The 25,603-nt window shown below is 42.6% G+C and overlaps 1 protein-coding gene across 1 annotated transcript in view; it reads left to right on the top strand.

Moving 5' to 3' along the window:
- The window catches only part of PLCB3 (phospholipase C beta 3), a gene marked incomplete in the record, with an annotated part of 460,897 nt that overhangs the window by 206,059 nt on the left and 229,235 nt on the right, over positions 1 to 25,603 (top strand). Inside the window, 3 exon segments of the mRNA XM_053720071.1 lie at positions 6,554 to 6,694; positions 15,775 to 15,854; positions 16,098 to 16,151. Coding sequence (XP_053576046.1) covers positions 6,554 to 6,694; positions 15,775 to 15,854; positions 16,098 to 16,151 — 275 coding nt within the window.

The raw sequence follows: 25,603 nt of genomic DNA, 5'->3' as shown, positions 1-25,603 counted from the left end.
CAACTTCTACCTCTCTCTCTTTTTGGATTAAAAGCATCATCAGATTGGCTTACGAGACTGCCGGACGGCAGCCTCCCGAAAGAATCACAGCTCATTCCACTAGGGCTGTGGCTTCCACATGGGCCTTCAAGAACGAGGCTTCTGTTGATCAGATATGTAGGGCAGCGACTTGGTCTTCACTGCACACTTTTACCAAATTTTACAAGTTTGATACTTTTGCTTCTTCTGAGGCTATTTTTGGGAGAAAGGTTTTGCAAGCCGTGGTGCCTTCCATTTAGGTGACCTGATTTGCTCCCTCCCTTCATCCGTGTCCTAAAGCTTTGGTATTGGTTCCCACAAGTAAGGATGACGCCGTGGACCGGACACACCTATGTTGGAGAAAACAGAATTTATGTTTACCTGATAAATTTCTTTCTCCAACGGTGTGTCCGGTCCACGGCCCGCCCTGGTTTTTTTAATCAGGTCTGATAATTTATTTTCTTTAACTACAGTCACCACGGTACCATATGGTTTCTCCTATGCTAATATTCCTCCTTAACGTCGGTCGAATGACTGGGGTAGGCGGAGCCTAGGAGGGATCATGTGACCAGCTTTGCTGGGCTCTTTGCCATTTCCTGTTGGGGAAGAGAATATCCCACAAGTAAGGATGACGCCGTGGACCGGACACACCGTTGGAGAAAGAAATTTATCAGGTAAACATAAATTCTGTTTTCTCCAACATAGGTGTGTCCGGTCCACGGCGTCATCCTTACTTGTGGGATATTCTCTTCCCCAACAGGAAATGGCAAAGAGCCCAGCAAAGCTGGTCACATGATCCCTCCTAGGCTCCGCCTACCCCAGTCATTCTCTTTGCCGTTGTACAGGCAACATCTCCACGGAGATGGCTTAGAGTTTTTTAGTGTTTAACTGTAGTTTTTATTATTCAATCAAGAGTTTGTTATTTTAAAATAGTGCTGGTATGTACTATTTACTCAGAAACAGAAAAGAGATGAAGATTTCTGTTTGTATGAGGAAAATGATTTTAGCACCGTAACTAAAATCCATGGCTGTTCCACACAGGACTGTTGAGAGCAATTAACTTCAGTTGGGGGAACAGTGTGCAGTCTCTTACTGCTTGAGGTATGACACATTCTAACAAGACGATGTAATGCTGGAAGCTGTCATTTTCCCTATGGGATCCGGTAAGCCATGTTTATTAAGATAGTAAATAAGGGCTTCACAAGGGCTTATTAAGACTGTAGACTTTTTCTGGGCTAAATCGATTCATTATTAACACATATTTAGCCTTGAGGAATCATTTATTCTGGGTATTTTGATATGATTATATCGGCAGGCACTGTTTTAGACACCTTATTCTTTAGGGGCTTTCCCTAATCATAGTCAGAGGCTCATTTTCGCGCCGGTATGGCGCACTTGTTTTTGAGGACAGCATGGCATGCAGCTGCATGTGTGTGGAGCTCTGATACATAGAAAAGTCTTTCTGAAGGCATCATTTGGTATCGTATTCCCCTTTGGGCTTGGTTGGGTCTCAGCAAAGCAGATTCCAGGGACTGTAAAGGGGTTAAATATAAAAACGGCTCCGGTTCCGTTATTTTAAGGGTTAAAGCTTCCAAATTTGGTGTGCAATACTTTTAAGGCTTTAAGACACTGTGGTGAAATTTTGGTGAATTTTGAACAATTCCTTCATACTTTTTCGCAATTGCAATAATAAAGTGTGTTTAGTTTAAAATTTAAAGTGACAGTAACGGTTTTATTTTAAAACGTTTTTTGTGCTTTGTTATCAAGTTTATGCCTGTTTAACATGTCTGAACTACCAGATAGATTGTGTTCTGACTGTGGGGAAACCAAGGTTCCTTCTCATTTAACTATATGTATTTTATGTCATAAAAAATTTTAGTAAAAATGATGCCCAAGATGATTCCTCAAGTGAGGGGAGTAAGCATGGTACTGCATCATCCCCTCCTTCGTCTACACCAGTCTTGCCCATACAGGAGGCCCCTAGTACATCTAGTGCGCCAATACTCCTTACTATGCAACATTTAACGGCTGTAATGGATAATTCTATCAAAAACATTTTAGCCAATATGCCCACTTATCAGCGAAAGCACGACTGCTCTGTTTTAGAAAATTCTGTAGAGCATGAGAACGCTGATGATATGGTTTCTGAAGGGCCCCTACACCAGTCTGAGGGGGCCAGGGAGGTTTTGTCTGAGGGAGAAATTTCAGATTCAGGAAACATTTCTCAACAAGCTGAACCTGATGTGATTACTTTTAAATTTAAGTTGGAACATCTCCGCGCTCTGCTTAAGGAGGTGTTATCCAATTTGGATGATTGTGATTATCTGGTCATTCCAGAACCACTATGTAAAATGGAAAAGTTCTTAGAGGCCCCGGGGCCCCCCGAAGCTTTTCCTATATCCAAGCGGGTGGCGTACATTGTTAGTAAAGAATGGGACAGGCCCGGTATACCTTTAGTACCTCCCCCCATATTTATAAAATTGTTTTCCTATAGTCGACCCCAGAAAGGACTGATGGCAGACAGTCCCCAAGGTCGAGGGGGCGGTTTCTACTCTACACAAGCGCGCCACTATACCCATAGAAGATAGTTGTGCTTTCCAAGATCCTATGGATAAAAAATTAGAAGGTCTGCTAAAGATGTTTGTTCAGCAAGGTTCCCTTCTACAACCAATTGCATGCATTGTCCCTGTCACTGCAGCCGCGTGTTTCTAGTTTGATGAGCTAGGAAAGGCGATTATTAGTAATTCTTCTTCTTATGAGGAGATTATGGACAGAATTCGTGCTCTTAAATTGGCTAATTCTTTCATCCTAGACGCCACCTTGCAATTGGCTAGGTTAGCGGCGAAAAAATTCTGGGTTTGCTATTGTGGCGCAGAGCGCTTTGGTTAAAATCTTGGGCAGCGGATGCGTCTTCCAAGAACAAATTGCTTGACATTCCTTTCAAGGGGAAAACACTCTTTGGCCCTGACTTGAAAGAGATTATCTCTGATATCACTGGGGGCAAGGGCCACGCCCTTCCTCAGGATAGGTCTTTTCAAGACCAAAAATAAACCTAAGTTTCGTCCCTTTCGCAGAAACGGATCAGCCCCAAGGGCTACGTCCTCTAAGCAGGAAGGTAATACTTCTCAAGCCAATCCAGCCTGGAGACCTATGCAAGGCTGGAGCAAAGGAAAGCAGGCCAGGAAACCTGCCACTGCTACCAAGACAGCATGAAATGCGGGCCCCCGATCCGGGACCGGATCTGGTGGGGGGCAGACTCTCTCTCTTCGCTCAGGCTTGGGAAAGAGATGTTCTGGATCCTTGGGCACTAGAAATAGTCTCCCAAGGTTATTCTCTGGAGTTCAAGGGGCTTCCTCCAAGGGGGAGGTTCCACAGGTCTCAGTTGTCTTCAGACCACATAAGAAGACAGGCATTCTTACATTGGGTAGAAGACCTGCTAAAAATGGGAGTGATTCATCCTGTTCCATTAGGAGAACAAGGGATGGGGTTCTACTCCAATCTGTTCATAGTTCCCAAAAAAGAGGGAACGTTCAGACCAATCTTAGATCTCAAGATCTTGAACAAGTTTCTCAAGGTTCCATCGTTCAAGATGGAAACCATTCGAACACTTCTTCCTTCCATCCAGGAAGGTCAATTCATGACCAAGGTGGATTTCAAGGATGCGTATCTACATATTCCTATCCACAAGGAACATCATCGGTTCCTAAGGTTTGCATTCCTGGACAAGCATTTCCAGTTCGTGGCATTTTCTTTCGGATTAGCCACTGCTCCTAGGATTTTCTCATAGGTACTAGGGTCCCTTCTGGCGGTGCTAAGACCAAGGGGCATTGCTGTAGTACCTTACTTGGACGACATTCTGATTCGAGCGTCGTCCCTTCCTCAAGTAAAGGCTCACACGGACATTGTCCTGGCCTTTCTCAGATCTCACGGATGGAAAGTGAACGTGGAAAAGAGTTCTCTATCTCCGTCAACGAGGGTTCCCTTCTTGGGAACTATAATAGACTCCTTAGAAATGAGGATTTTTCTGACAGAAGCCAGAAAAACAAAACTTCTAGACTCTTGTCGGATACTTCATTCCGTTCCTCTTCCTTCCATAGCGCAGTGCATGGAAGTGATAGGTTTGATGGTAGCGGCAATGGACATAGTTCCTTTTGTGCGCATTCATCTAAGACCATTACAACTGTTCATGCTCAGTCAGTGGAATGGGGACTATTCAGACTTGTCTCCGAAGATACAAGTAAATCAGAGGACCAGAGACTCATTCCGTTGGTGGCTGTCCCTGGACAACCTGTCACAAGGGATGACCTTCCGCAGACCAGAGTGGGTCATTGTCACGACCGACGCCAGTCTGATGGGCTGGGGCGCGGTCTGGGGATCCCTGAAAGCTCAGGGTCTTTGGTCTCGGGTAGAATCTCTTCTACCGATAAATATTCTGGAACTGAGAGCGATATTCAATGCTCTCAAAGCTTGGCCTCAGCTAGAGAGGGCCAAGTTCATACATCAACCATCAGGGGGGAACAAGGAGTTCCCTAGCGATGGAAGAAGTGACCAAAATCATTCTATGGGCGGAGTCTCACTCCTGCCACCTGTCTGCTATCCACATCCCAGGAGTGGAAAATTGGGAAGCGGGTTTTCTGAGTCGTCAGACATTGCATCCGGGGGAGTGGGAACTCCATCCGGAAATCTTTGCCCAAGTCACTCAACCGTGGGGCATTCCAGACATGGATCTGATGGCCTCTCGTCAGAACTTCAGAGTTCCTTACTACGGGTACAGATCCAGGGATCCCAAGGCGGCTCTAGTGGATGCACTAGTAGCACCTTGGACCTTCAAACTAGCTTATGTGTTCCCGCCGTTTCCTCTCATCCCCAGGCTGGTAGCCAGGATCCATCAGGAGAGGGCGTCGGTGATTTTGATAGCTCCTGCGTGGCCACGCAGGACTTGGTATGCAGATATGGTGAATATGTCATCGGCTCCACCATGGAAGCTACCTTTGAGAGACCTTCTTGTTCTAGGTCCGTTCGACCCACTCCAGCTGACTGCTTGGAGATTGAACGCTTGATCTTATCAAAGCGAGGGTTCTCAGATTCTGTTATTAATACTCTTGTTCAGGCCTGAAAGCCTGTAACCAGAAAAATTACCACATAATTTGGTATATCTGTTGGTGTGAATCTGCAGGATTCCCTTGGGACAAGGTTAAGATTCCTAAGAGTCTATCCTTCCTTCGAGAAGGATTGGAAAAAGGATTATCTGCAAGTTCCTTGATGGGACAGATTTCTGCCTTGTCTGTGTTACTTCACAAAAAGCTGGCAGCTGTGCCAGATGTTCTAGCCTTTGTTCAGGCTCTGGTTAGAATCAAGCCTGTTTACAAAATTTTGACTCCTCCTTGGAGTCTCAACCTAGTTCTTTCAGTTCTTCAGGGGGTTCCGTTTGAACCCTTACATTCCGTTGATATTAAGTTATTATCTTGGAAAGTTTTGTTTTTGGTTGCAATTTCTTCTGCTAGAAGAGTTTCAGAATTATCTGCTCTGCAGTGTTCTTCTCCTTATCTGGTGTTCCATGCAGATAAGGTGGTTTTGCGTACTAAACCTGGTTTTCTTCCAAAAGTTGTTTCTAACAAAAACATTAACCAGGAGATAGTTGTGCCTTCTTTGTGTCCTAATCCAGTTTCAAAGAAGGAACGTTTGTTGCACAACTTGGATGTAGTTCGTGCTCTCAAATTTTACTTAGCAGCTACTAAGGATTTCAGACAAACTTTGTCTTTGTTTGTTGTTTATTCTGGTAAACGGAGAGGTCAAAAAGCAACTTCTACCTCTCTCTCCTTCTGGATTAAAAGCATTATCCGATTGGCTTATGAGACTGCCGGACGGCAGCCTCCTGAAAGAATCACAGCTCACTCCACTAGGGCTGTGGCTTCCACATGGGCCTTCAAGAACGAGGCTTCTGTTGATCAGATATGTAAGGCAGCGACTTGGTCTTCACTGCACACTTTTACCAAATTTTACAAATTTGATACTTTTGCTTCTTCTGAGGCTATTTTTGGGAGAAAGGTTTTGCAAGCCGTGGTGCCTTCCATTTAGGTGACCTGATTTGCTCCCTCCCTTCATCCGTGTCCTAAAGCTTTGGTATTGGTTCCCACAAGTAAGGATGACGCCGTGGACCGGACACACCTATGTTGGAGAAAACAGAATTTATGTTTACCTGATAAATTACTTTCTCCAACGGTGTGTCCGGTCCACGGCCCGCCCTGGTTTTTTTAATCAGGTCTGATAATTTATTTTCTTTAACTACAGTCACCACGGTAACATATGGTTTCTCCTATGCAAATATTCCTCCTTAACGTCGGTCGAATGACTGGGGTAGGCGGAGCCTAGGAGGGATCATGTGACCAGCTTTGCTGGGCTCTTTGCCATTTCCTGTTGGGGAAGAGAATATCCCACAAGTAAGGATGACGCCGTGGACCGGACACACCGTTGGAGAAAGTAATTTATCAGGTAAACATAAATTCTGTTTTTTTCACACATTTTCGTCTTTTAGGACCAGCGCATGAAGGAGACGTTGGGATTCACCGGATCAGAGGTTCGCCCAGAAGATAAACTTGTAACTGTTGTATACGGCACTGATATTGTTAGCATCAACTTTCTAAACTTTATGGCTGTACAGGAGGACACTGCAAAGGTAATGGGAATGATCTCTGACTTCAGTGGGAATTTAAATATCACAAACATAGACTTTCAGTTTTGAATAGAGGCATTTTTGCAATTTGCTGGCATTATTTGTTTCAGGGAGGGTTTTTACTGGGTACAAGCACGTGGAACATATATAGATATTCCCCGTGCACCAGCAATTTAATCAGCATGTCTGCACAGCAGGTCACTAGTAGCACAAACCATCGCCAGCTCTCAGAGTAGAAATGCTGCTTTTAATGCTTTTTTTTTTTGGGGGGGGGGGGGGGCGCATACCTAAATATGCTTCATGTGCACAGTAAAACCTCTCACTGAAACAGTAATAGTTTTTACAGGAGGCATTTGTGTGAGTGCACGTGTGCTGAAAAAACGGCTTCTATTCAAAATTAAAATGTATTGATGTGCACTTCCATTTTGGATGAATTTTCCCTTTAAAAAGTGCTCACAGGGCTGGTTTAGAATGAATCGTAATTGGGTTTGCGCAAATTGCAAATCGAAAAAAATTGCTGTCCGGATTCATTTTGATTACTGACGAATACAGTTACGCATCCCATATAAAATAATAGCAGAAATTGCAAATTAACAATTGGTTTCCATTCAACGCGCAAGCGGGTAAAGCACTGCTGAGTGCTGTTAAAGTCTCAAACATTACGGCACGTTCAGCTAGGTGTAAAGAGGGATAATACGCTTTTTGAGGCCTCTTTTACATTGAAAAAAATGAAAAAAAATGAAATGTGCACAAGTGCATGTGTCCATTAGCAAAAACAAATGCTTCTAGTAAGAGTTATTTCCGTTTGTCTGTGGCATACGCACATATGCTGTGAGGGTCCGTGCACCAGTATTCAATCACTACAGTAGCTTATATGAAACAAGTTACATCTTCAGACGCAATACCCTCCATAGCCACCTCTCTGAGCAGGCACAGTGTTTGTATACTGGTGCACGGCCCTCACTGCATATGTGCGTATGCTGCTGAAAACCACTGATACATTTTACTAGAATTATTTTTGCTAATTGAAGTATAATGTAAAAATGCTTCTATTTACAACATAAATGCTCCTATGCACATTACATTTTTGACCTTTCTATCCCTTTAAAGGGTCCGGAAACCGCCAAATTTTCTCATGATTTTAAACAACTTTCCAATTTACTTCCATTGTCAAATTTGCTTCATTCTCTTGTTATCCTTTGCTGAAGGAGCATCAGTGCACTACTGGTAGCTAGCTGAACACATCTAGTTAGCCAATCACAAGAGACAAATGTGTGCAGGCACCAATCAGCAGCAGCTCCCACTAGTGTAGGATAAGTGCATATTCTTTTTCAACAAGGGATATCAAGAGAACAAAGCACATTTGAAAATGGAAGTGAATTTAAAAGTGTCTCAAACTTACCTGCTCTGTCTGAATCATGCAAGTTTAATTTTCACTTTCCTATCCCTTTAAAGTTGGCAGACAATACAAGCTTTTCTCTTTTTATGTAATATTTAGTGCTGCCACAGGCATAGACATAGTTGGAGTTATGTTCTTAAGTAAATTTAATTTTGTATTTACATGTAAAAATATAATCAAACACATAACTCCAGCTAGGTCTATGCCTGGGGCAGCACTAAATAGATTTAATAATAATAATAATAATAAATAAAAAAAAGTCTGTCCCTTAAGGGACAGTAATGCAAAAATTAAACTTAAATTGATTTGATAGAGCATTACATTTTAAACAATTTTCCAATTTACTACAGTTATCAATTTTACTTAGTTCTTTTGGTATCCTTTGTTGAAGCGCACACTCCTAAGCTCCTATCTGCATACCTAGGTTTACTCTTCAAAAAAAGATACCAAGAGAACAAGCAAATTTAATAATAAATTTAAATTAGAAAGTTGTTTACAATCAAACGCTCTACCTGAATAAGGAAAGTTAAAATTTTACTTTACTGTCCCTTTAATTAAAAACAAAAAACAAAAAAACATTCTTTGGTTATTTGTTAGGTGAGCAAATCACTCTACCTAACTCAAAACCCACCAAATCAATCAGCAATCACTGGTAAGGAGCGCAGGCACGAACATTTAATTTTATATTTTGAGGTTGTGTTACCATAACATTACAAGGTATGGCGCGATTTTCGAAAAATACGAAGTCGGTTTGAAGCGTTACTGCTACATTACCTTACACATACGCAGAATGATCTACTGCACGCATTACGCAAGATATTTAAATGGAAACCTGCTATTAAAATGGACCTGTAAGCTATGGAAAGAAGCCCACATCTGGGTGTAAATTTAAAACCTATTCTATTGAACTCCCACAACTTAAAGAGACATTGTAGTCAAAAATATATTTCATTTGTATGAAAGAGCAGCATGTAAACGCATGTAAAAGCTATTTAAGTTTAAAGGGACAGTATACACCAATTTCCATCTAAAGGGGAGGAGAGTCCACGGCTTCATTCCTTACTTGTGTGAAATACAGAACCTGGCCACCAGGAGGAGGCAAAGACAACCCAGCCAAAGGCTTAAATACCTCCCCCACTTCCCTCATCCCCCAGTCATTCTTTGCCTTTCGTCCCAGGAGGTTGGCAGAGAAGTGTCAGAAGATTCGGAGTAGTCTCTTATGGAGGGTAGTACTCTTCACAATGGGACTGGAGTTTTAAGTAGTCTTGTCAGCCTCTCAGTGAGAGCTTGGGTGAAAGTTACAGTCCGGAGATGCAGGGAGAGTCTTTCTGCGAATCCATCCTGACTCATATTAACAGCTCCTTAAGCAATCAGCGTTGACTAGTTTCGCTGCCTGCTTTTCTTCTCTCAAGTCCATGTCAGGAGCGACGCTACTAACCTGTCACACTTGAAGGGCCGTGGTCCTGTTCCACGGCGTTGATTCTGGTAAGATTGTTTCATTATACATATGTAATAACGCAAGAAGACAGGGTCACAGTGTGACCCCTTTTATCTGTATAGAATCTAGGGTAATACCCTCGGAAGGGGGTTATGGAACAGGAAGGATTTTAATATACATAATAATGTTTATTGTGTTTTTTGCTGCACTTGTGTGAGATTAGGCTCTGTCAGTGTGGAACAGTTACAGAGAGATTGAGGTGGGCTTTTTTGGCGCGTCTCTCGATCAGTGCAGGGGCGTCCTGCATGGCACTCCATGTGACCGGGTGTGGCCTCAGTAACTCCCTCTTTCTCATCCTGGGTTCGGAGGAGACGAAAGCTGTTCCTTGAAAAAAAGGTAGGTGTGACCCTACAGTTGAAGTGTGTAACTAATAGCACTCTCGATCTCTATAATAGCCTAAGTGTATTAACTAATAATATTTATTTTTATTTAATAGTAACAAGTATACATAGCAAACATGTATGCAAATCACGACAGAAAAAGTGTGTGTGTATTTCTCCCATTAGGGAAAATAGCGGTTAAAATATCAAACTTTATTAAATGAAGATTAAAATGGGACAAAAACATTAAAAACAAAAAAAAGTGGTGACGATCAATCCTAAGGATGATAGGTCATTAGAATTACTATATAGTAGAAAAACGGATGGGCCTGATATGATATACAATACTGGTTACTATGTAACTCAGGGTATCTACAACATATGTATGTGATATAACGTGATCACATTAGTATAGGCTAAATATCAAACATCACTCAAAAGGTGAAAGTTAATCTCTGCAATGCATACAAATATTGTTCATAAGAGGAGTCAGTTATTAGTGTAATATAAAGACTATATTAAAAAATATAGTGATAATGTTTTATTACTGAAAAAACACCAATGATTGATCTACTTAGTTGTAGTGTGATAGTGCTTTGAAAAATACTATTACATCAAAATGATAGCCACGATCAGATCAATAGCTGACTACAGATAATATAACTCAAAGAGACTGCAATAGTTTTAACTCACAAATTTAATTATATCAAATGGCAGTAGTGAGTATATAGAATGGTCAAATAGCAGATGTGGTCAGCACGCAAATATGCTGTATAATGATACATTGGCTTTGAGATACTGCAGCTAAATTATACTGAGTAGCCCGCTATGCGTGTTAATAAATTGACTAAACAACTCCACATAATCTCTTTAAAGAGGGAGTAATACAGGGATAATAAAATTGCCCAATAGAGATTAGCAACAGTGTACAGCCTCTTAGTAAATGCAGAGGACACACTAGTATTAGCCGTTATTGTAATATGTCTGCTGTTACGAACAGCAGCTGATGTAAATATTGTGCCCTCTTAGCGTGTATGTTATTGTGCCAAAAATAATCCCTCTTGAAGCTTGAGAAGCTTCTAGTTAGTGTAACAAGTCTGTCCTATAAATGTTAGCAGTGGTATGCAAAGTATAATTGCATTCCGAGTCAATGCTAGTCTCAGCACCAGCAGCCTTCCGCAAAACCTGAGCAATCCAAGGGATCTTGGAAGCCAGCAAACTCTTGGAACAAGTCCAAGCAGAACAAGAAGCCCACTGAGCCAAAGTCGGCCTGAAGGGGCGGCCCCCGACCCGTCCTTGGACTAGGTAGGGGGCAGACTATCTCTTTTTGCGGGGGCCTGGAGGGGAGATGTTACAGACCCTTGGGTCCTGGAGGTCGTCGCTCAGGGGTACAGGATAGGTTTCAAATCGTATCCGCCCAGTGGCAGGTTCCTCCTGTCAAACATCTCCTCAAGACCAGAAAAGAGATATGCCTTCCTGGGGTGTGTGAGGGATTTCTCATCTCTCGGGGTAATCGTCCCAGTTCCTCCTGCAGAAAGAGGTCTGGGGTATTATTCAAACCTTTTCATGGTCCCAAAGAAGGAGAGCACGTTTCGTCCAATTCTGGACCTAAAGGCCCTAAACAAGTTTTTGTCTGTCCCATCGTTCAAGATGGAGACAATCGGGTCAATTTTGCCCCTGGTTCAAGAGGGAGAATTCATGACGACTATAGACCTGAAGGATGCTTACCTTCAAATTTCTAAGGTTCGCCTTCCTGGACCAGCACTTCCAGTTTGTAGCCCTTCCGTTTGGTCTGGCGACAGCCCCAAGAGTCTTTACAAAGGTTCTGGGAGCTCTTCTCGCATTAGCGAGAGCCAGAGGGATTGCGGTGGCTCCGTATCTGGACGATATCCTGGTCCAGGCTCCATCCTACAGTCTGGCGGAGGATCATCGAGAGCTCTCATCCTTCTATTTCAGTCCCACGGGTGGAAGATAAACGACGGAAAGAGTTCATTGGTCCCCAGCAACAGGGTGGATTTCCTGGGTATGATACTAGATTCTTCTGCAATGAAGATATTTCTGACAGACCAGAGACGTTGCAAGCTTGCGTCCAACTGTCTAGTCGTGCAGACATCCTCCAGGGCATCTGTGGCCAAGTGTATGGAGGTAATCGGGCTCATGGTTTCCAGCATAGATGTCATCCCCTTCGCTTCAGCTGTGCATCTTGAGACAATAGAACAGCAATCATTCAGATTTGACCCAACAGATATCTCTGGACAGACCGATGAGGGAGTCCCTGTCTTGGTGGACCCGACCGGGCCAGTTGTCTCAGGGGACTTCCTTCCTGAGACCATCTTGGGAGATTGTAACCATGGATGCGAGTCTAGCAGGATGGGGAGCCGTTTGGGGTGCCAGAAAGGCACAAGGCAGATGGACTCGATATATAAATATTCTGGAACTTTGAGTGATATTCAACTCTCTGAAGGCTTGGCCCCCTCTGGGGTCGTCCCAATTCATCAGATTCCAATCGGACAACATCACCTCGGTGGCTTACACAAACCACCAGGGGGGGGGGGACAAGTAGCTCCTTAGCAATGAGGGAAGTATTCTGGAAAGAGGCTCACAATTGTTCGCTCTCAGCGATCCACATTCCGGGTGTGGGCAACTGGGAAGCGGATTTTTTGAGCAGACAGACGTTTCATCCAGGGGAATGGTCTCTCCACCCTGAGATGTTTGCGGAGATCTGCAGAAGATGGGGGACGCCGGAAATAGATCTCATGGCGACCAGACTCAATTGCAAGCTACCCAGATGCGGGTCGCGATCCAGGGATCCCCAGGCGGAAGTGATAGACACCTTGGCGGTACCCTGGGACTTCAACCTAATCTACATATTTCCCCGTTTCCTCTTCTACCTTGAGTAGTGGCCGCATCAAGCAGGAGCAAACTTCGGCTATTCTGATTGCTCCGTCGTGGTTTGCGGATCTAGTGGCAATGTCCTCATATCCGCCGTAGAAGTTACCTTGTCGTATGGATCTGCTATTTCAAGGTCCTTTTCTACATCAAAATCTCGACTCTCTGAGGCTGACTGCGCTGAGATTGAACGCCTAGTCTTAGCCAAAAGGGGTTTTTCTGAGAGAGTGATCAACACTCTCGTCCAGGCCAGGAAGTCGGTCATTAGACACATCTACCACAAGATGTGGAGGACCTACTTGTCCTGGTGGGAGGAACGAGGATACCCATAGCACAAGGTCAAGGTATCCAGGATTTTGGCCTTTCTTCAGGATGGTCTGGATAAGGGTCTAGACGCCAGTTCCCTAAGAGGACAGATCTCTGCTTTATCGGTATTGTTGCATAAGAAGCTTGCGGAGCTTCCTGACATTCAGTCCTTTGTTCAGGCTCTGGTTAGGATTAGACCGGTCTTCAGGAATCCGGCTCCTCCCTGGAGCTTAAACTTGGTGCTTAAGGTTTTGCAGAGGGCTCTGTTTGAGCCTATGCATGCCCTGGACATTAGGATTCTCTCATGGAAGGTCCTGTTGTTATTAACTATTACATCGGCACGCAGATTCTCTGAGTTGGCGGCCTTACAATTTGAGCCTCCTTACTTAGTTTTTCATGCCGACAAAGTCGTTCTGCGAACCGGTTTGGGATTTCTCCCCAAGGTAGTGTCGAGTCATAACATTAACCAGGAAATAGTGGTTCCTTGTGTCCTAACCCTTCCTCTTCGATGGAGAGGTAACTTCATAATCTGGATGTGGTTCGGGCCTAGAAATGTTATCTTTAAGCCACGAAGGAGTTCAGACAGTCGCCGTCTTTATTCGTTGTGTACTCTGGAAGGCGCAGGGGGCAGAGGGCCTCTGCAACTTCTTTATCTTTTTGATTGAGGAGTATGATCCATCTGGCTTATGAGACAGTTGGACCCAAGCCTCCTCAGAGGCTTACGGCACACTCGATTAGAGGTTTACGGCTCCCTCTGCAACTTCTTTATCTTTTTGGTTGAGGAGTATGATCCATCTGGCTTCTGAGACAGCGGGACACAAGCCTCCTCAGAGGCTTACGGCTCACTCGACTAGAGCTGTGGCCTCTTCTTGAGCCTTTAATAATGAGGCTTCTATGGAGCAGATTTCTAAGGCGGCCGCTTGGTCCTACTTACATACTTTTTCAAAATTTTACAAATTTGATGTTTTTGCTTCGACGGAAGCAGCTTTTTGGATAAAGGTTCTGCAGGCTGTGGTCCCCTCAGTATAGGGTCCGCCTCCTTTACCCTCCCGTTTTCTTTATTCAGTGTCCTCAAGAGCTTGGGTATTTGTTCCCACAAGTGGTGAATGAAGCAGTAAACTCTCCTCCCCTTTAGATGGAAAACATACATTATGCTTACCTGATAATTTCATTTCCATCGTGGGGAGGAGAGCCGACTGCATCCGCCCGTTCTCCGGTGGGCGAACCTAAATTTATTTTTGTTCTGGCACCATTTATACCCTGATAGTTCTCCTACTGTTCCTTGTTCCCTTGGCAGAATGACTGCAGGATGAGGGAAGTGGGGGAGGTATTTAAGCTTTTGGCTGGGATGTCTTTGCCTCCTTCTGGTGGCCAGGTTCTTATTTCCCACAAGTGATGAATGAAGCAGTGGACTCTCCTCCGCACAATGGAAATTAAATTATTAGGTAAGCATAATTTATGTTTTTCATATAACTGCATATAATAGACACTACTGTAAAGAAGAATATGCACAGATACTGATCAAAAAATCCAGTATAAAGCCTTTTAAAAACTTCCTTAGAAGCTCCTAGTTGAGCTCTGTTGGTGAGGTTAGGCTGGAACACCCAGTGAAAGGGCCTGGGAAAGCAAGAAGAGCAGACACTCTACCCTTCCTCCCCTGCATATGAAAAGACAGATTACACAAAAAGGAACATGCAGGGATCTGTAGACTTAGGTCTACATCTGATACTTTGGGGCTTGGTTAGGAGTCTGAAAATCAGCACAAGGTTATTAGAAATTAAGCAAAACTATTAATTGTTACAAAAACACTACCAGATGAGCTATATAAATCGAAAACATTTACAAAACATTTCTGCAAAGAAACATCTAGTATACAATGTCCCTTTAAAGCGACATTGTACGCAAAAATATATTTAATTTATATGAAAGAGCAGCATGTAAACATTGTTGATTTTTATTCTCTGAAAATCTATTAAAATTTAAACAGAAGGTAATACAGCTGTATCCATTGTGTACTTCCTATAAATGTTTATTAATGCTCAGCCAATTAGCATTAGTGGTTCAGAAGGCAGAGTGAGCGACACACACTAATAGCCTCTGTCATTGGTTCAGGAGGCACAGCCTCTCTCATTGGTTCAGGAACCGCTCTTATTGGTTCAGGAGGCTGTGGGGGCACACAGTGAAAGACAGAGCAAATCTGCATCCTGGAGATGCACCATAACCTGGTGTTTGAGGCTGCCTGGGTCTTCTGCAGATCTGTGGGACCATCTGTATGTGTATATATGTTAATAAGATCCTTAAATGGACACTAAAATAAAATTAAACTTTCATGATTCAGATAGAGGATCTAATTTTAAAAAAATAATCCAGTTTACTTCCATTATCAAATTTGTATCATGTTTTTTATGTGCACAGTTTATGAGACATTAGCTTGTACTGAGCATACTTATATGAGTCTGTTATTGGCTGATAGCTGTCACATGATACAGGGTACAGAAAAATAAAAGGAAACGTTGAGATTTGTCAGAAAAAAGTCTACTGCTCATTAATATTAAAAAGTATTATTGCATTATATTTTAATTTCTACTGTATTTAATGGTCTTTTAAAGCCCAGTGCATACACACCCCGATGGGAGATAATGACTTATACTAATAATGTGATTTCTTACAGATTTGGACAGAGGGGCTCTTTAAATTAGCTACAAATATTTTGGCTCAGAATTCTTCTCGGAATACCTTCCTGCAGAAAGCGTAAGTAATCACAGCGCAGCAAGGGAACAGTTTGGCACATCACTGCGGCTTTACTCAGTCCCTCGCAGTTTTACTGTCCTCCCTCATTTGTGCACAGTACAGTGCCACCCCATTACTGCGTCCTATACACAGAGAAGCTTATCATTATTTTCCCCTCCCTGAACTCTGCGCTCCCCCACTTATGTATATTGTCCCCCATTGTTATACACCTTTCCCCTTACTGTCTCTGTTTCCCTCTCTCAGATACACTAAACTAAAGCTTCAGGTCAATCAGGATGGCCGGATACCAGTGAAGAAGTAAGAGTCAACTGTATTTACATATCTACCTAATGTAGCTTACCTGTGCTGTCTGCTGCTGTATATACATACCTAATGTAGCTTACCTATACTGTCTGCTGCTGTATATACATATCTGCCTAATGTAGCTTACCTGTACTGTCTGCTGCTGTATATACATATTTACCTAATGTAGCTTACCTGTACTGTCTGCTGTTGTATATACATATCTACCTAATGTAGTTTACCTGCACTGTCTGCTGCTGTATATCCATATCTACCTAATGTAGCTTACCTGCACTGTCTGCTGCTGTATATACATATCTACCTAATGTAACTTACCTGTACTGTCTGCTGCTGTATATACATATCTACCTAATGTAGCTTACCTGTACTGTCTGCTGCTGTATATACATATCTACCTAATGTAACTTACCTGTACTGTCTGCTGCTGTATATACATATCTACCTAATGTAGCTTACCTGTACTGTCTGCTGCTGTATATACATATCCACCTAATGCAGCTTACCTGCACTGTCTGCTGCTTTATATACATATCCACCTAATGTAGCTTACCTGCACTGTCTGCTGCTTTATATACATATCTACCTAATGTAGCTTACCTGCACTGTCTGATGCTGTATATACATATCTACCTAATGTAGCTTACCTGTACTGTCTGCTGCTGTATATACATATCCACCTAATGTAGCTTACCTGCACTGTCTGCTGCTGTATATACATATCCACCTAATGTAGCTTACCTGCACTGTCTGCTGCTGTATATACATATCTACCTAATGTAGCTTACTGTACTGTCTGCTGCTGTATATACATATCTACCTAATGTAGCTTACCTGTACTGTCTGCTGCTTTATATACATTTCTCTTGTTAAGTGTATCCAGTCCACGGATCATCCATTACTTGTGGGATATTCTCCTTCCCAACAGGAAGTTGCAAGAAGATCACCCACAGCAGAGCTGCTATATAACTCCTCCCCTCACTGCCATATCCAGTCATTCTCTTGCAACTTTCAACTAAGATGGAGGTCGTAAGAGGACTGTGGTGTTTTATACTTAGTTTATTTCTTCAATCAAAAGTTTGTTATTTTTAAATGGTACCGGAGTGTACTGTTTATCTCAGGCAGTATTTAGAAGAAGAATCTGCCTGCGTTTTCTATGATCTTAGCAGAAGTAACTAAGATCCTTTGCTGTTCTCACATATTCTGAGGAGTGAGGTAACTTCAGAGGGGGAATAGCGTGCAGGTTTTCCTGTAATAAGGTATGTGCAGTTAAAATATTTTTCTAGGGATGGAATTTGCTAGAAAATGCTGCTGATACCGAAGTAATGTAAGTAAAACCTTAAATGCAGTGATAGCGACTGGTATCAGGCTTATTAATAGAGATACATACTCTTATAAAAGTGTATTTTAAAACGTTTGCTGGCATGTTTAATCGTTTTTTACATATGTTTGGTGATAAAACGTATTGGGGCCTAGTTTTTTCCACATGGCTGGCTTGAATTTTGCCTAGAAACAGTTCCCTGAGGCTTTCCACTGTTTTAATATGAGTGGGAGGAGCCTATTTTAGCGTTTTTTTTTTTGCACAGCAAAAATTACAGACACAGACATCCAGCTTCTTCCTGCATGATCCAGGACTTCTCTGAAGGGCTCAAAAGGCTTCAAAAGTCATATTGAGGGAGGTAAAAAGCCACAGTAGAGCTGTGGCAGTTGTTGTGACTGTTTAAAAAACGTGTTTGTCATTTGTTATTCCATTTTTGGTATTAAGGGGTTAATCATCCATTTGCAAGTGGGTGCAATGCTCTGCGAACTTATTACATACACTGTAAAAATTTCGTTAGTGTAACTGCATTTTTTCACTGTTATTTCAAAATTTGGGAAAATTTGTGTTTCTTAAAGGCGCAGTAACGTTTTTTATATTGCTTGTAAACTTGTTTTAAAGTGTTTTCCAAGCTTGCTAGTCTCATTGCTAGTCTGTTTAAACATGTCTGACACAGAGGAACCTACTTGTTCATTATGTTTGAAAGCCATGGTGGAGCCCCATAGGAGAATGTGTACTAAATGTATTGATTTCACCTTAAACAGTAAAGATCAGTCTTTATCTATAAAAGAATTATCACCAGAGGGTTCTGTCGAGGGGGAAGTTATGCCGACTAACTCTCCCCACGTGTCAGACCCTTCGCCTCCCGCTCAGGGGACGCACGCTAATATGGCGCCAATTACATCAGGGACGCCCATAGCGATTACCTTGCAGGACATGGCTGCAATCATGAATAATACCCTGTCAGAGGTATTATCTAGATTGCCTGAATTAAGAGGCAAGCGAGATAGCTCTGGGGTTAGGAGAGATACAGAGCGTGCAAATGCTGTTAGAGCCATGTCTGATACTGCGTCACAGTATGCAGAACATGAGGACGGAGAGCTTCAGTCTGTGGGTGACATCCCTGACTCAGGGAAACCTGATTCAGAGATTTCTAATTTTAAATTTAAGCTTGAGAACCTCCGTGTATTGCTTGGGGAGGTATTAGCTGCTCTGAATGACTGTAACACAGTTGCAATTCCAGAGAAATTGTGTAGGCTGGATAGATACTATGCGGTGCCGGTGTGTACTGACGTTTTTCCTATACCTAAAAGGCTTACAGAAATTATTAGCAAGGAGTGGGATAGACCCGGTGTGCCCTTTTCCCCACCTCCTATATTTAGAAAAATGTTTCCAATAGACGCCACTACACAGGACTTATGGCAGACGGTCCCTAAGGTGGAGGGAGCAGTTTCTACTTTAGCAAAGCGTACCACTATCCCGGTTGAGGACAGTTGTACTTTTTCAGATCCAATGGATAAAAAATTGGAGGGTTACCTTAAGAAAATGTTTATTCAACAAGGTTTTATTTTACAGCCCCTTGCATGCATTGCGCCTGTCACTGCTGCGGCGGCATTCTGGTTTGAGGCCCTGGAAGAGGCCATCCAGACAGCTCCATTGAATGAAATTATTGACAAGCTTAGAACGCTTAAGCTAGCTAACTCATTTGTTTCTGATGCCATTGTTCATTTGACTAAACTAACGGCTAAGAATTCCGGATTCGCCATCCAGGCGCGTAGGGCGCTATGGCTTAAATCCTGGTCAGCTGATGTGACTTCAAAGTCTAAATTACTCAACATTCCTTTCAAGGGGCAGACCTTATTCGGGGCCTGGCTTGAAGGAAATTATTGCTGACATTACCTCCGGACAGGGCCAAATCAAAGGCCAAACAGTCTAATTTTCGTGCCTTTCGAAATTTCAAGGCAAGAGCAGCATCAACTTCCTCCGCTTCAAAACAAGAGGGAACTGTTGCTAATTCCAGACAGGCCTGGAAACCTAACCAGTCCTGGAACAAGGGCAAGCAGGCCAGAAAGCCTGCTGCTGCCCCCAAGACAGCATGAAGGAACTGCCCCCTATACGGAAACGGATCTAGTGGGGGGCAGACTTTCTCTCTTCGTCCAGGCGTGGGCAAGAGATGTTCAGGATCCCTGGGCGTTGGAGATCATATCTCAGGGATATCTTCTGGACTTCAAAGCTTCTCCTCCACAAGGGAGATTTCATCTTTCAAGGTTATCAGCAAACCAGATAAAGAAAGAGGCATTCCTAGCTGTGTGCAAGACCTCCTAGTAATGGGAGTGATCCATCCAGTTCCGCGGACGGAACAAGGACAGGGATTTTATTCAAATTTGTTTGTGGTTCCCAAGAAAGAGGGAACCTTCAGACCAATCTTGGATCTAAAGATCTTAAACAAATTCCTCAGAGTTCCATCATTCAAAATGGAAACTATTCGGACCATCCTACCCATGATCCAAGAGGGTCAGTACATGACCACAGTGGACTTAAAGGATGCCTACCTTCACATACCGATTCACAAAGATCATCATCGGTTCCTAAGGTTTGCCTTTCTAGACAGGCATTACCAATTTGTAGCTCTTCCCTTCGGGTTGGCCACTGCCCCGAGAATTTTTACAAAGGTTCTGGGCTCACTTCTGGCGGTTCTAAGACCGCGAGGCATAGCGGTGGCTCCGTATCTAGACGACATCCTGATACAGGCGTCAAGCTTTCAAATTGCCAAGTCTCATACAGAGATAGTTCTGGCATTTCTGAGGTTGCATGGGTGGAAAGTGAACGTGGAAAAGAGTTCTCTATCACCACTCACAAGAGTCTCCTTCCTAGGGACTCTTATAGATTCTGTAGAGATTAAAATTTACCTGACGGAGTCCAGGTTATCAAAACTTCTAAATGCTTGCCGTGTCCTTCATTCCATTCCACGCCCGTCAGTGGCTCAGTGCATGGAAGTAATCGGCTTAATGGTAGCGGCAATGGACATAGTGCCATTTGCGCGCCTTCATCTCAGACCGCTGCAATTATGCATGCTAAGTCAGTGGAATGGGGATTACTCAGATTTGTCCCCTCTACTAAATCTGGATCAAGAGACCAGAGATTCTCTTCTCTGGTGGCTTTCTCGGGTCCATCTGTCCAAGGGTATGACCTTTCGCAGGCCAGATTGGACGATTGTAACAACAGATGCCAGCCTTCTAGGTTGGGGCGCAGTCTGGAACTCCCTGAAGGCTCAGGGATCGTGCACTCAGGAGGAGAAACTCCTCCCAATAAATATTCTGGAGTTAAGAGCAATATTCAATGCTCTTCTAGCTTGGCCTCAGTTAGCAACACTATACTTGCAATACAGAATATGCTATTTACTTAATTAAATGCCCATATGGGTGGATTTATATTGGAGAGACCACCCAAAGGGTGAGGGACAGAATTGTACAGCATAAGTCCAACATTAGGTGTAAAGATTTTAATGCCCCTGTCTCCAATCATTTTCTGACCTTTGGACATTCAATTGCACAATTGAAATTCCAAATTATAGATCATGTCCCTGTCCCACGGAGAGGTGGGAACAGAGAACTGATCTTAAAAAAGAGAGAATCTATGTGGATTTATAGGCTAGATTGTCTGCATCCAAAGGGAATGAACCGTGAAATTGATTTTAATATCTTTTTGTGATTTTGCAGATTCTACCATATTCTACTTTCTTGATATAAAGGACCAAGTTGAAGAATTATCCCTCTGTCCCATTCCTGACAATTGTAAATATTAAATAGCGCATTGTCTTGTAACTTTGAAATGAAATGTAAGATGCAGTTGAAATACGTTTATGTAACACTGTTAGACTTTTTTATAGAATTTATTTGATGTAATAATAAATTTAACCACTAGGTGGCGATAGTAGTATAGAATTGTAACAGGTATAAAATTTGAATGTGATTATACACACCTGTGGTGTGGGGTATTTAATGATGTTGTATACAGCATGAAGGTCATATGATTAAGGGCTATTAGGCCCGAAACGTCATGGTTTTTACCTCCAGGTACTAATAAAGCTTTAAAAAGATAAACTACTGTGGTGCTGCTGGACTTTCTTTGTTTCTCAGTTAGCAACACTGAGGTTCATCAGATTTCAGTCGGACAACATCACGACTGTGGCTTACATCAACCATCAAGGGGGAACCAGGAGTTCCCTAGCGATGTTAGAAGTCTCAAAGATAATTCGCTGGGCAGAGTCTCACTCTTGCCACCTGTCAGCGATCCACATCCCAGGCGTAGAGAACTGGGAGGCGGATTTTCTAAGTCGTCAGACTTTTCATCCGGGGGAGTGGGAACTCCATCCGGAGGTGTTTGCTCAACTGGTCCATCGTTGGGGCAAACCAGAACTGGATCTCATGGCGTCTCGCCAGAACGCCAAGCTTCCTTGTTACGGATCCAGGTCCAGGGACCCGGGAGCAACGCTAATAGATGCTCTAGCATCTCCTTGGTTCTTCAACCTGGCCTATGTGTTTCCACCGTTTCCTCTGCTCCCTCGACTGATTGCCAAGATCAAACAGGAGAGAGCATCAGTGATTCTGATAGCGCCTGCGTGGCCACGCAGGACCTGATATGCAGACCTAGTGGACATGTCATCTCTTCCACCATGGACTCTGCCTCTGAGGCAGGACCTTCTAATACAAGGTCCTTTCAATCATCCAAATCTAATTTCTCTGAGACTGACTGCATGGAGATTGAACGCTTGATTCTATCAAGGCGTGGTTTCTCCGAGTCAGTTATTGATACCTTAATACAGGCTCGGAAGCCTGTCACCAGGAAAATCTACCATAAGATATGGCGTAAATATCTTTATTTGTGTGAATCCAAGAGTTACTCATGGAGTAAGGTTAGGATTCCTAGGATATTGTCCTTTCTCCAAGAGGGTTTGGACAAAGGCTTATCAGCTAGTTCTTTAAAAGGACAGATCTCTGCTCTGTCTATTCTTTTGCACAAGAGTCTGGCAGAAGTTCCAGACGTCCAGGCATTTTGTCAGGCTTTGGTTAGGATTAAGCCTGTGTTTAAAACTGTTGCTCCCCCGTGGAGCTTAAACTTGGTTCTTAAAGTTCTCCAGGGAGTTCCGTTTGAACCCCTTCATTCCATTGATATTAAACTTTTATCTTGGAAAGTTCTGTTTTTGATGGCTATTTCCTCGGCTCGAAGAGTCTCTGAGTTATCTGCCTTACATTGTGATTCTCCTTATCTGATTTTTCATTCAGAAAAGGTAGTTCTGCGTACCAAACCTGGGTTTTTACCTAAGGTGGTTTCTAACAGGAATATCAATCAAGAGATTGTTGTTCCATCATTGTGTCCTAATCCTTCTTCAAAGAAGGAACGTCTTTTGCATAATCTGGACGTAGTCAGTGCCTTGAAGTTTTACTTACAGGCTACTAAAGATTTTCGTCAAACATCTGCCCTGTTTGTCGTTTACTCTGGACAGAGGAGAGGTCAAAAAGCTTCGGCAACCTCTCTCTCCTTTTGGCTTCGGAGCATAATACGCTTAGCCTATGAGACTGCTGGACAGCAGCCCCCTGAAAGGATTACAGCTCATTCTACTAGAGCTGTGGCTTCCACCTGGGCCTTTAAAAATGAGGCCTCTGTTGAACAGATTTGCAAGGCTGCGACTTGGTCTTCGCTTCACACCTTTTCAAAATTTTACAAATTTGACACTTTTGCTTCTTCGGAGGCTGTTTTTGGGAGAAAGGTTCTACAGGCAGTGGTTCCTTCCGTTTAAGTTCCTGCCTTGTCCATCCCATCATCCGTGTACTTTAGCTTTGGTATTGGTATCCCACAAGTAATGGATGATCCGTGGACTGGATACACTTAACAAGAGAAAACATAATTTATGCTTACCTGATAAATTTATTTCTCTTGTAGTGTATCCAGTCCACGGCCCGCCCTGTCCTTTTAAGGTCGGTCTAAATTTTTATTAAACTACAGTCACCACTGCACCCTATGGTTTCTCCTTTCTCGTCTTGTTTCGGTCGAATGACTGGATATGGCAGTGAGGGGAGGAGCTATATAGCAGCTCTGCTGTGGGTGATCCTCTTGCAACTTCCTGTTGGGAAGGAGAATATCCCAAAAGTAATGGATGATCCGTGGACTGGATACACTACAAGAGAAATAAATTTATCAGGTAAGCATAAATTATGTTATCTACCTAATGTAGCTTACCTGCACTCTCTGCTGCTGTATATACATATCTATCTAATGTAGCTTACCTGTACTGTCTGGTACTGTATATACATATCTACCTAATTTAGCTTACCTGTACTGTCTGCTGCTGTATATACATATCTACCTAATGTAGCTTACCTGCACTGTCTGCTGCTGTATATACATATCTACCTAATGTAGCTTACCTGTACTGTCTGCTGCTGAATATACATATCTACCTAATATAGCTTACCTGTACTGTTTGCTGCTGTATATACATATCTACCTAATGTAGCTTACTGTACTGTCTGGTACTGTATATATATATATCTACCTAATGTTACTTACCTGTACTGTCTGCTTCTGTATATACATATCTACCTAATGTAACTTACCTGTACTGTCTGCTGCTGTATATACATATCTACCTAATGTAGCTTACCTGTACTGTTTGCTGCTGTATATACATATCTACCTAATATAGCTTACCTGCACTGTCTGCTGCTGTATATACATATCTACCTAATGTAGCTTACTGTACTGTCTGGTACTGTATATACATATCTTCCTAATGTAGCTTACCTGCACTGTTTGCTGCTGTATATACATATCTACCTAATGTAGCTTACTGTACTGTCTGGTACTGTATATACATATCTACCTAATGTAGCTTACCTGCACTGTCTGCTGCTGTATATACATATCTACCTAATGTAGCTTACCTGCACTGTCTGCTTCTGTATATACATATCTACCTAATGTAGCTTACCTGCACTGTCTGCTGCTGTATATACATATCTACCTAATGTAGCTTACTGTACTGTCTGGTACTGTATATACATATCTACCTAATGTAGCTTACCTGCACTGTCTGCTGCTGTATATACATATCTACCTAATGTAGCTTACCTGCACTGTCTGCTGCTGTATATACATATCTACATAATGTAGCTTACCTGCACTGTCTGCTGCTGTATATACATATCTACCTAATGTAGCTTACTGTACTGTCTGGTACTGTATATACATATCTACCTAATATAGCTTACCTGCACTGTCTGCTGCTGTATATACATATCTACCTAATGTAGCTTACTGTACTGTCTGGTACTGTATATACATATCTACCTAATGTAGCTTACTGTACTGTCTGCTGCTGTATATACATATCTACCTAATGTAGCTTACCTGTACTGTTTGCTGCTGTATATACATATCTACCTAATATAGCTTACCTGCACTGTCTGCTGCTGTATATACATATCTACCTAATGTAGGTTACTGTACTGTCTGCTTCTGTATATACATATCTACCTAATGTAGCTTACTGTACTGTCTGCTGCTGTATATACATATCTACCTAATGTAGCTTACCTGTACTGTTTGCTGCTGTATATACATATCTACCTAATATAGCTTACCTGCACTGTCTGCTGCTGTATATACATATCTACCTAATGTAGGTTACCTGCAATGTCTGCTGTTGTATATACATATCTACCTAATGTAGTTTAACTGCGCTGTCTGGTGCTGTATATACATATCTTCCTAATGTAGCTTACCTACACTTTCTGGTACTGTATATACATATCCACCTAATGTAGCTTACCTGCACTGTCTGCTGCTGTATATACATATCTACCTAATGTAGCTTACCTGCACTTTCTGGTACTGTATATACATATCCACCTAATGTAGCTTACCTGCACTGTCTGCTGCTGTATATACATATCTACCTAATGTAGCTTACCTGTACTGTCTGCTGCTGTATATACATATCTACCTAATGTAACTTACCTGTACTGTCTGCTGCTGTATATACATATCTACCTAATGTAGCTTACCTGCACTGTCTGCTGCTGTATATACATATCTACCTAATGTAGCTTACCTGTACTGTCTGCTGCTG

The sequence above is a fragment of the Bombina bombina genome, chromosome 7, assembly GCF_027579735.1.
Source record: "Bombina bombina isolate aBomBom1 chromosome 7, aBomBom1.pri, whole genome shotgun sequence".
Taxonomy (NCBI): Eukaryota; Metazoa; Chordata; class Amphibia; order Anura; family Bombinatoridae; genus Bombina; species Bombina bombina.
Note: the sequence above shows the minus strand (reverse complement) of the source record. Positions and strands in the feature narration are given on the sequence as shown.